At 35.9% G+C, this 12,782-nt stretch overlaps 1 protein-coding gene across 1 annotated transcript; it reads right to left on the minus strand.

Moving 5' to 3' along the window:
* Window positions 1-874: 874 nt before the first annotated feature.
* LOC104117090 (serine/threonine-protein kinase BSK2-like) lies at window positions 875-12,444 on the minus strand. Its single transcript, XM_018777937.3, has 10 exons — window positions 12,272-12,444; window positions 11,845-12,056; window positions 11,502-11,637; window positions 9,728-9,861; window positions 8,557-8,662; window positions 7,177-7,262; window positions 6,189-6,377; window positions 5,946-6,104; window positions 5,530-5,643; window positions 875-1,469 (listed from the first exon to the last, which is right to left on the minus strand). Exons 1-10 carry the CDS (start codon window positions 12,342-12,344, stop codon window positions 1,218-1,220), a joined length of 1,461 nt encoding a protein of 486 aa, XP_018633453.1. The 5' UTR covers window positions 12,345-12,444; the 3' UTR covers window positions 875-1,217.
* Window positions 12,445-12,782: the final 338 nt, after the last annotated feature.

The following is a 12,782-nucleotide window of genomic DNA, read 5'->3' on the forward strand; positions in this document are numbered from 1 at the left end:
TTTACGATATGCTTCAACTTCAGCGGACATTTTCAAAGCAAGTAATTGGAATACATTGGAAATTGATTAATCAAATGACCAAGCCAGAGTAAAAACACAAGGGAAGGTGAGGATAAAAAGTTTAATACTGCACAAACTTTCTCCTACTTCATGATATAATATATAGATTAGATATTTAATCAAAATGTGAAAAATTTAAAATTAGCTTTATAGTTCGTCGGATACTTAAAAATTGCAAATTTCTAATATGGATGGATGAATACCGATATTCTAATATTAGATTAAGAGATGTATAAGTTCCTCCAAAGTACGCTAGACAACAGCTCTATTGTAGGAGTAGAGAAAATTTAATACTATGATTTGAGGTAAATACAAAGGATTCCATGCTTATTTATCCTAACTTGGATGAGCTAACTAGTACGTAATATACTAGATGAGGTTCATGGTCCATGCTATTAACAGATGATATTTTGTAGCCAAGGAGTCGACAAAATGCGGGATTACTGGATTAGATGGTGTTGTGCTGCATCAATAGAAAACTCAAAATATAAGTTTAGTTTTGCAGGAAAATTATTTGAGAGATGAAGATAAAAAAAAAAACAATAAAATAAAATGACTAAGCTGGAGGAGGAAGATGCTCAAACTCACCCTGACTATGCCAGAGGAAGATGCTTAGCAAAGCAACACGCAAGTTCTACAAAACGGTTAGGGGAACAACAATGTTATGAACGAGCGAATGAGTAACTCAACTGCATTCTATACACAACAGACACAAGACAGATTTTATTACTAGATCATAATGAGCAAATTCCCTTATATAATGCACATCAATGTAGTATAACTTCGCGAATCATATTTACTTTACCTCAAATACTTCAAGAAAACAGAACCTCTATCTGCATAATCATGGTCAACATGCAATATTCAATCAGCACCCTTAAATGTACACACCTCGGCAATAATTGAACAGCTGAACAGCATAATGAATTGCACTCTTCCTGAATGAGTTCCAAAAACTAACAATTGGCATTCATTGGAAACTAAACTACAAGGGTTTTCACCGGATGACTGCTTTTTTACATTTGAGTATGTTACTATCTTTGCTACAGGAGAGGGTAGGTTGAAATAAATGTAACCCCACCTCCATATAAATTGTGGTTCAAGGCTCCAATTTGAAAGTAGGATCAGAGATTCAGCATTATATTTTTGTGTGATAGTCAGTTGCGCCAACTGTTCTGCTTCTTTGCTTCAAAGGACGCTCCATCGTTTAACATGTCTTGTGCATCAATTTCCATTCCAAGTTTGGAGAGGGCAAGAGCCTGCATATAGAATGCAGTAGGCCACTCGGGCAAGCAGACCTGAGCCTGCATAGCATCTCTCAATGCAAGTTCTGGCTGGCCATTCATCAAATACGAGAGGGCTCTCCTCACAAAAACAGTCCCAGAAAGAACAGGCATCATAGATACTAACTGTGGAAAAAAAAAGAGCCAAACAAGTCAGCTTTGATCCAGCCAAAGCTAGGGCTCAAAAGGTTACAAACCAGATGGACAACAGCATTTGATAAACATGAAAATTGACCCTGGAGTCATTAGTCAATCATGAGAAGAATTATGTCGTGTGACGTGAAGAGGAGAGAAAAAGAGCAAAATATACATAACATATAACATATTTCATGCTAAAATATGATACAACTATGCCTCAATCCCAAGTTAGTTGAAGTCACCTATATGAATCCGTGAGGATGTCCATTCCTCTCCTTTATCAAAAAAAATAAAAAATAATACTCATTCCTCTCCATTTGGACCCATTTCTTTCTAATACTTGATATTTTGTTTTTAAGAAATACATTAGGGGTTTTCTAGTACTAGAAATTTGGTACATTTTACCCAGGAATCATAAAAAATGTTAAGCAGATGAAGATTTTGAGATCTCTGCCACATACTAGAATGTAGCAAAAAACTCTAGAACATACTACTAGAAGACTTTTGGATGTGCTAAGCACTAGCTTGCCTGCAGTTGCGCAGATTTCCAATTTAAGCATGTAATTGTGAAGTACCTCATTATTACTCTTTTTTTTAGATGAAGTAAGATGTTATATTACCGGCATCAAGAAGATGCAAAAACAGTACAAAAGAGGTTGGTTAGCTCCATTTACACAAAAATACAGTTCTGGTCAGGGAGCTAACCAAAAACATAAAAAATCTAAGGTTGGCAATCAAGCCAAAGTCAAAGAGCTAATAAAATCTAGAAAGGGAATTAACTCATTTACAGGGGAAAGGTTGCTCCAGCTATATAGATTCCTAAGACACTTTGCTTTCAGGGAGCAATTGGGAGTTGATAAGCCATCAAAGCATCTGTGATTCCTTTCTGTCCAAATACACCTCGCTATTGCACTATCTTACAACATCTGATGCAGATTTGCAATTTAAGCATGTAAAAAAGGAGTAACTTGCTAAGTGTATGGACAAGTTTTGCTCCTTTTCAGCACATCATGTTTGGAAATAATTACTTGTCTATTATAGAGCATTTCCTTCCGTTATTCATTTTAAGTAGAAAGCCCGAAGATCTTGTCAACCTTTTACGTCATTAGTTATATTGCGCGCACCAGTCTCCATGATATTCAAGAACCTGGATTCCCGGAGCACTACTATTACTCCTGTTTCATTTCTATATGGCAGTGTTTCATGAAGAGTCTAATAAAGAATGGAATACTTTTGGAACTTATGGCCTTAAACATGCCATGAACATTTTTATACTATAAAAGCTTGTCATTAAAGATATAATGAGAAGTTTAAAGTCAAATTGTTTCCAAAATATAGAGAGGTACCATTCTTTTGTTAACAGACTAAAAAGGAAAAGTGCCACATAAAAAGGAACAGAGGGGGTATTAGATTATTTTAGTTATTACTTTGATTTAGGCTTTAAACATCTTCCCCTGAATTTTTTAATTTTGGAAACCAACAACAACTACTATACCTTAATCCCAATAAATCCTCGCTATCCATGTTGGTCCATTGAGACCGTCTCAATCCCATATTAAACAATTTAGATTTTCTAACATTAAAAGTTCTCTATATTTTCTACTTAGCATACAAATCTCTAGCAAAATAAGAAGACTCTTAAAAAATATAGGACCTAAAGTAAGCATCCCAACTAGTTGCTATCACCTATAATCTTATTTTTTTCATTCGTTATGCTCTAGTTTTTCCAACTCTGCATGGATTCCACGAGATTATAGTTTTTTCAAGATATCTTCGTTCCATGTGATTTTAGGTCTACCTTGTCCACTTCTAATACCTTCAATTACCGTGGTCTCACACCTACAAAGCGATGCATCTGGATTCTGGAGTTCTACATAGAACATGTAGGATATGATCAAACCACCTCTAGCAACCTTCTCAGTTTTTCCACTATATGCACTACTTACACCTTCAGCTGAATGTGATCATTTTTAATCTTGTTTATTTAAAGTGATTAAAAAATCCAAGTTGAAAAAGCAGGAAACATGGTAAATATCATTTCTTTCATCATAAAGTAAAAGTACGAGCATGTTTAAACAGTAGCAGTTAAACAATCAAAATATCAAGATGTAGAGGTGATACAAGTTTAGTCCAGTTATCATGAAGAACATCTAATGAAAAATTGAACTACACATAGCCTAAAGTATCAAAATACAATGAGAAGGCAATGATAGTTTAGCGTGAACAGGAACAGCCTATTACTGTTTAACAACTTCTTACTTTACACAAGTTCGACCTCTAAAGGCAGGAAAACTCTAATCGGTTCCTATCTCTCTCTTTGGAAATATCTAGCACACATTTTGCACCAGGAAAAAATATGGATAAAAAACCTGTTCACTTAAATAACTGGAAGTACACTTATTTCACTGATAAGGTTCCTCTACAGTAGTCAATGTGCAAATAGTTCTGGTTCCAGTGAGGAATACAAGGGCAAAGCATGGAGAAACAAGCTGGGAAAGGATATGGATAATTCTCATAACTATTCACCATATGGAGTATTCTTATGCATTTGCAACACAACTAGTTATCCCAATATAACTACTTGAACACCAGTTACTGTTAAATGAGAACCAGAACTTGGTCGCGTTTCCTTTTTTCAGCCTTTCAATTGTATATGATAAATGATAATTTTGACGGAATGGGAATTCATACCCAAGACTTGTATCACAGTACATAGAATAGGTAACCAGAAATTACAAAAGGCAGAATAGTCTAATAGACACCTCTACTAGTTCGGTTTTGACATCCTGGTCCCCATACTTAGCGAAGTTTCATCTAGACACCTCTACTTGTTCAAACCTAATGTTTCAAACCCATGTGGCATTTTCTTTGCTGAGTTGGATAAAACGCGTGATTACACGCTTTAAGAAGCGAGTAAGATTTGGTGATTCTAATTAAAAATATCAAGAAATAAAAAGAATAGAAAAAATTAAAAAAAATTATTCTTGCACAAAATTTTTACCCCCGCCGAGGTTCTTTCCCCCTCCCAATTTCTTTACTCCTCCCCCCCCCCCCCCAACACACATCAACCTACCTCTTCTTCCACCTCTCCAATTTTCTTTTCTTTCTGCCCCTTTCCCCCGGCCCTTGTCTCTTCTAGTTAGCCTCAAAATCAAGTCGAAGATAGGCTGTTATAGAGGGATTTTTTTGTAAAAAATAAACAGACTTGGGAATTTAAAAAATGGTGAATTTTCTGGTGACTTGATTTAGGAGATGTGATTTTGATTTTTCACTAATTTGAAGGTTCTTGTTTACTGGTCTAAAGGTCTATTGTACAGAGGAGGAGTTGGGATTTTGGCATTATTTTTGGAAAGTAAGAAAGAGAGAAAAATGGAGGAAGGGTCGCTATGGATTTCCCGGCCATTTTTTAGGGGTCGTTCTAGTCTATGGTCTTTTTTCTTTTTCTTTTTTGGGGTCAAAATCTGAAGGTATCGCCTATGACTTGAATTTTACACAAATTGAATTGGATACTTTTGTTCACTGTATATTTATGGAAAACCGGCAGATTTAGTGTTGCAAATATTAAGAAAGAGAAATGATGGATTTTGGTTTAGAGTTGATAGAGAATATGAGATGATGAATTTTGGTTCTCAAATGGCAGATGGCTGATTTTCAGAAAGAGAAAGGCGTGAAGGTGCTTGTGAGAGAAAATGTTAGGATCCATCTTTTTTTCAAAAATAGATTTCGTGAATAAAAATAATGACGTGGAATATTTTATCTGACATAGATAATACAGTAAAATGATTGAGGAACACACATAGTCAGAAGGGTTTAAAATATTACGTTTGAACGAGTAGAGGTGTCTAGATGAAACTTCGTTACGTATTGGGAGCGGAATGTCAAAACTGAACAAGTAGAGGTAGATATCAAACGATTAGGCTATTCTGCCATTACAAAATAATGAAAGGTATTTCAGAATGCAGTTTGAGCTTCACAGAATATCAAACGAATCTGGAAGCAAAAAAGAAACATACATTTTCTTTAAGTTAGTCAGAATAATAGAGAGTACCTTCGAATAACAGTCAATTGCACTCTTAAAGTCCTTATCCCTGAAAGCAATATCACCAAATTTCTTGGTGTTTAACATATCTTGAACTTGCTGCGTCCACTCTTGGAATGAGAGCTTCATGAAAGATCACACAAACAAAGAACCAGAAAATCAGATCTCCTGCTTCAGAGAAATAATAAAATGTGTACTTCCAATTAATGGCTAAGCTTGAGAACTTCTCCAAAACAAACAAGAGGCTAAACTGAGGAAAGAAAAGAAAACCATGTATAAAAAGAAGCATATCCAATGTAATAAAGGATAACCAGACCCTTTTTATTTGGATTATGTCCCTAATTATCATCTCTTGCCATCTAGTTTGTCGATTTCTGATTTCCCTTTACATCAATATGTGGTAGTATGCTAAGGAATTAACTCACCTCATTTTCGGCACCCTCTTCATCTTTATAACCTGTCTTAAGCAACATATCATGAACAGCGGTAAGGTCCATTCCTGCACAAGCCTTTCCAAGAGGAGAAAGCATGGTTGGAAGCACCACTGGAGCTTTTGTTAGACCCATTAAAACATATGATACAACCTAGGATATAAATGTGAATAAGTAATCTGGTCAATTCATCATAAATAGGAAAGGTTCCATCAGGATCAAAATTTTCTAATCTACCTCCCCTTGCTTCTGGAGAGGTACTACAGCATTAAGAATGAACTTGAAATCAGGCCGATCCTTAGCCTCATACTGGAGGCACTTCGAAGCAAGCTCAACCAATGCAGTAGCATCTTCATCGGCATATTGTCCTTCCAAGGATGAATCCATTAGTAACAACATATTCTTTCCCCTTATCAAATCTAATGCCTGGAAGAAGAAGAAGAAGAAGAAGAAGAAGAAGAAGAATTACATGGTAGGCCACCAGTTAGATATTTAATAGCACAATCCCTAACTAAGCATAACAAACATACTAACAATATATATACTAAGGATTTTTGCCTATTGAATTGGTGAATTTGTTCAATATGATAGTGAACCTTTTAAGCTATTGAGAAGAATGAGCAGCTTGCTTATGATGATATCACTCATTATCGTTACAACTCCATGTTGATTATAAAGGAAAAATTCATTTTTTTCATGAGCATAAGTTATATATACTGTAACTGTAATTTTTTTTACATTATCAGGTTACGCAAAGGATATCTAAAGGTAAGCCTCAAAATGTGGGATTAGTAATCTTGAATTAAACAGTGTTACCTGCTACAACAGGTAAAGGTGGGTGGTGTGAAAAATTTCTTACACTGACGGTGCATATAACTTTTAACTCATTTTACATTTGGTGGTAAGCTCTAGACTGTATACACTTGATATTTCGGTCCTTAAAATTCAATAAATAGTTGTAACACTAGCTTTTAATAAGTTTTACATTTAGTGTATGCTCTACACAGCCGACTCCTGAAATTTTGGTACTTAAAATTCAGTACAGTGGCCTACATCTTCACTTAACAGCTTTGTCAAAGAGCCCCATATAGATAAATTGGAAAGGCATTAAATCCATTTTTGGCATACATCATGAAATTTTGAATACGACTAACATAAACTGAAAACAAATTTAACCAACTGGTGCAGCAATCATAAAAGAGACGTGTATGCTAAAATCCATTACATGGCTTGGAGGAATATGTTTTCCACTCAAAAGGTCCAGCAGAACAGTCCCATAGCTGTATATTACACTCTCCGCAATGACCCTGCCTAAAAATAACAAGATTTGGTACTGAGCACGGTGCCAATTTTCTGAAACTTGAGGATTTCACACTTCAACTACGGTAAATAAAACAGCTTAATTTCAACGTCCATAATTAAATATAAAAAGTTAAAATACAAAATACGGCAGCTGACTGTGCACAAGAATAGAACCAGTTATTATGTGAGCCTATGTTGCGCGGACTCTCCAAAATGATGCCGCACCCGTGTCGGATCCTCCAAAAATACACTATTTTTGGAGAATCCGACACGCACCCGATAACATTTTCGGAGAGTCCGAGCAACATAGATGTGAGCTTAAAAAGCACAAGGCAGTGGTAAATATATTCCTAGAAAGTAGCAAAGAACAAGGGACTCAATGCATGTAATCATTGTCGAAGTCTCAAACTTCAAAAACCAATTATATTAGCAAACAGATCCCCAAGAATATGTATTTTCTTACTTGATTATGAAAGGCAATTTTTTTTTAAAATTTTTTTTACTTTTGGCAGTTATTCAAGAACTCTGTATATGTCATTTTCATAAATCATAGCTAGTTCCAAGCACGAAAAGCTCCACTCTGCAACAAAAATATTTTTAAAAAATAGTTTAACATGAGGAACCCTTCAAATACTTGACAGTTACTCAAAAGACCTTGATATTAGTCTATCTCCTTCATCTATGAAGGAATTTGAGGCAGACACATCTTTACAACTGCGGACGCAGTAGTACTATGATGGCAGCAGCCAAACATGGTTAATCCAACGTAATTATAAAAGCGTCTTCATATTTTTGGTAGGTATCTGGAAACTTTTAATGTCATTTTCATAAAGCATAGCTAGTCCCAAGCCCGCAAAGCTTCACTAGGTGATCGAAATATTCAAAATTTAGTAAAACATGATGATCCTTCAAATACTTGATTGACTGTAGGTAATCAAAAGATCTTGATATTAGTCTATGTACTTTATCAATGAAGAAATGCATGTCAAAGCCACAACTACATTAGCTTACCCTATCTCCATGGTGATAATACTCATAATCTAGATGTGCTTGCCAAGTTAGGTAGATGTAGTAACCACAGCTACAAAAGGAAAGTAAACCAAGTAAAATAAGTACTTGGCACCTTGAGTCTTCTGATTTTGTAATGGTTGGCAGTTTAGAGTAAGGATTAGGTGATTGCATTATCATTACAGTACAACTGCAAGGAAATATCTGAATCCTACTTTTAAGTTTTAACTTACAAATGGCGCCTACTTCACGCAGGTAACTAATGGAAGGTGGTCTGCAAGGAAAAGGCACGCACCTGTACGCATAAACTCAGGAGGTGTATAGGCCAGATTAGTGCTATAACTCTTTCCATCTCTACTGTTTTTCATAAGGCCAAAGCTAGATAATCGAGGGTCACCATCCTGCGATATGAATTAAATTAAGCAAATTCAAGAACAAGCCGCTCAAAACCACAAGATATAGTGAAACTTGCAGAACTGCAAGAGTTAGGTGACAAAATGTATGTTTAGATAAGTGTATGTATGTGGGAGAGAGAGATAGGAAACAAGTGATATGTAAGAAAAATTAGTCTTGCAAACAAAGAAATTGGAAAGTCACAAGGTACGAGAATATGTTAAATAACATAGCTAAGTTCCCTATGGATCAATTATCATTTAATTATTACGACACTACCACACTCTGGCATAGTTTTTCAGTATGAAGTTCTCAAGCAACCAAAAGATGATGAATTTAGAAAGATATCCTCCAGTTTCATCAATTTAAGTTCCCAGCTTCTATGCTAAATTCATGGTCATAATTTGATTTATTGAAGGAATGATGTCACTTTAAGCTTTAAGAATAACCAATGACAAGTTATAGTTACTATAACTCCTATTCATTTTTTATTTTTTTTTTGATGACCGAGAAATCCGTCTGGGGCCGATCCTTTGGACCAACCGCAGCCTTCGAAACTCGGTACTATAACTCCTATTCATAAAGCACTCTTTCATATTTGCCGGCATTATGTTTACAATATATTTACAACTTTTACAACTATGAAGAATTCAAAATTTCAAATTCATCCAATTATTTAAATTTTTAACCTTGATGTGATTTACTCCCGATCAAGCTACTTCTTCAACCATCATTGTATTATATTCTTCCACTACCAAATTTATAATCAGAATAAATTTGGAATCCTTGTCAAAATAAACACCCCATATAAAACAAGAACGAGCGAATATTTGTTTCTAAAGTTGATATCGTTATAATATTCTAATGATCAACAAATAATAAGGTCATGTGACTTATATATGCGACAAAAATAAATATGGTTTGACTAGCATACAATAGAACAAGCTAATTAGTACTTCCCCTTCACCCTTTTTTTTTTTTTTGGGGGGGGGGGGGGGGGGGTTGTTATCTACATCTATTTCACTTATATACAGAAAATGATTATAGAACTCCAATATTTGAAGTTTGAATACCTCATCAAAAAGAACTCTGTAAGCATTCAAATCATGATATATTTTTCTGTTCTCAGCATTGCAATGATCCAGAACCTGTGCAATATGGTATGCAACTCTGACTCGCATCTCCCAAGGCAAGGGCTGTTTTTCCCCTGCAACACAAGATCCAAAACCCATGCAATGATCATAGAGAAACCTGAAATGCTAGTTGTAGTGTAGTTACGCATAAATGGTCGTTCTTGATGAATATAGCATTGGTGTCCCGTATATATAGCTATGTACATTGTAAATGGGTGATTAGGTGCGTATAAAAGGATTCAAGAATAAGAAATTAGTCTTTACACATTTTCTTGAACTCTTATCCTTCTCTGAACCTTGACTTACACATCTATCCAGTAAAAAAAGACGCAAGATTTGGCCAGCTTTATTATAACATTAGAGAAACGGAACACCCAACCTCAGACATCACATGATTCCCTATCGTGATAGAAGCAACAATAGAATAGGAGTGCACAGGTTCGCAACTGAACTTTTCTCTGACTTTTTCTTGCTGAGTATGAGAGTATTTATGAGAAGCTATGCATTACCAACAAACCATGTGACCAGGAGGTCACGGGTTCGAGTTGTTGAAACAGCCTCTTGCAAAAATGTAGGATAAGGCTGCGTACAATAGACCCCTGTGGTTCGACTCTTTCCAGGACCCCGCGTATAGCGGGAGCTTAGTGCACCGGGCTGCCCTTTTTTTATGCATTACCAACAACGCCCAAGAGAAGAAAATATCAATACCGTGTATTATCTCAGCAACTGTCACGTCTGTATGAGGTTTGGTTGCTTTCTATGAGTGCTGTGAATAAACCAGCATTACCGGGCAACTTGGTATGATTGTGTGACCTAAGTCAAGAAGCCACACCACAGAGGAGATCCCAAGGAGCCACCAGCAGATTGTATGTTACGGCTTGGGCGCAGGTATAGCATACAAAATATTTCAGTGATGATTTTTTATTTTTTTTGAAAGGTAAGGTGATGAATTAATGCTACCTTATACTAATTAAGTAATTTCCTAATGACAAATCCTTTGGTTACAGGGATTTCCATTTTTAATCAGCTACATATCATACCGTTCACATTAAATAACAGTAACCTAGCAATTTTCAACATGTATCTAACGTGTTCAACAAATTGGTCAGGAGATAATCATGCTTTGGTTAAACATGGCTTAGAAAATCACTGACCCAACCGGAACAGCTAAGCTAAGCATTTGTTGCCTAGTATAAATATGAATTTGACTAAGAATTCCGCTGGCCACTAATCAACGTGATATGATTGATCTCCAAAGCCAAAGCAGATGCTTCATATCTCTACCCTCTGATCTCGTGTCTTAGTACGACATATAATTTGTGTGCAAGTAATTAAGGTTTTGAAAGGGAAATGCCTCACTTCAAAATTCAAACAGCTGATTCAGCATATGCTTGAGTAGGCGGAATTAGCACGCATTCAGCTTCCATCATCAACAGAGAATTATGTGAAAGCATAATACGGTGCTCAATGGGAAGTTTCAGCTAAACCATTGCGCTTATCAATGTCAGTGAAATGCCAAGGGAAGGTCAACTATGAATGGCACGATCTCTTCAGATTTAAGGAGTGGAACAGCACAATTATGTTAGTTATGGAACATCTATCAAGAGATAGAAGGAAACACATGGTAATTGGAAGACTATAACTACGTAGAAAATGTGATTCCTCGCTATTCAACCATATGTATGTTTAAAAAATGCATAAGGCAAAACCATACAGTGAAAGAGATGCTTTGAGAGTGTATCATTAGGCATGTACTCTGCCACCAAAAGTCTTTCATCTCCCTCAGCACAGCAACCAATTAGATTGACCAATCTCTTATGTCTGACCTTGCCCACTCCAGCAGCCTCTGCCTGCGATGTACCAGTAGGAATTAGATTTTCAATAAGTTTAAACTAAAGGGCATAAATCCATCTAGGAGCTGATGTAACAGCAAAGCTGACATTGCAATTTTGAGTTCTAACAATAAGTCACAAGTAAGCAAACAACAACTACTACTAAAATACAGAAGTTTTTTAAAAAAAATCTAATCTTCAAGTATAAAAGAGTAAGCGGTTCACCACAAACTGATGAGGATGAGGCCATGACTGCTTTGAGAAGCGCTTAATGGCAACAAGCCGATTGCTCCGAAGCTTCCCTCTGTAGACTATATTGGGTGCTTTCTCACCACTTTCAGAAACTATCAATTCACTGCTAAACCCATTCGTTGCAGCTCGGAGATCCGCAAGACCAAATTCCTTGAAAGCTGGCACTTTATCTTGATTCCCATTCGCTTCATCAACAACAGAATGTATGTATATATGTAGTGACTGTATTTACTTACACAAGGTCATATAAAAAGCACTGATTGGTAGTAACTTAGAATAAAAACTCCTATAACAGTTTAAATTTCACATAAAAAATTCACTACACTGTCAATGTAAATAACTTAAATCCTACGGACAAATGTAATACATTGACTAGAAATAGAGAGATAAAAAATAATACCAAGATCTATCTCTTTAGGAGGTTGTTCGATGGTGGACTTAATATTGGCAGTTTTGGACTGTAAACAGCCCATTTATACCTGCTTGCATAGACAACTAACACTCCCTCACTCACTATATATATATATATATATATATATATATATATATATATAGCTATGGAAAATGAAAGGCAAACTTTGGATGAATGGAGAGGTGATTAAAGAGCTAATGATTGGTGAAGTGAGCTAGAAAGGTGAGAAGAGGAAAGGGAAGAGGAAAAAGCAGGGCCGAGAGTCACATGATGAGCACGTGAAGAGAGAGAGAATTTATGTAATTACTTGTTGCCATTACGGTGTTCAAAATCGAACCGAAACCGAAGCTTAATGGCTTATTGGTATCGGGTTAACGGTTTAACGGACGGGGAATGGATTAAAGTTTTTTTATTAACGGCTTATCGGTTTGGGGGCGGATTATTCAATTTTCTTAACGGATAATCCGTTAACCTTATCCGTTAACCCGTTAAGATATAT

The sequence above is a fragment of the Nicotiana tomentosiformis genome, chromosome 12 (genome assembly GCF_000390325.3).
Source record: "Nicotiana tomentosiformis chromosome 12, ASM39032v3, whole genome shotgun sequence".
Taxonomy (NCBI): domain Eukaryota; kingdom Viridiplantae; phylum Streptophyta; class Magnoliopsida; order Solanales; family Solanaceae; genus Nicotiana; species Nicotiana tomentosiformis.

Excerpts from the sequence above, each read along its gene's own strand:
- LOC104117090 (XM_018777937.3), bottom strand. The coding sequence starts at position 12,344 with ATGGGCTGTTTACAGTCCAAAACTGCCAATATTAAGTCCACCATCGAA. Across the intron at positions 11,638-11,844 it reads CTCATCCTCATCAGTTTGTG|GCAGAGGCTGCTGGAGTGGG; the intron begins GTGAACCGCTTA and ends GGTACATCGCAG. Across the intron at positions 6,378-7,176 it reads AACATATTCCTCCAAGCCAT|GCATTAGATTTGATAAGGGG; the intron begins GTAATGGATTTT and ends TTCTTCTTCCAG.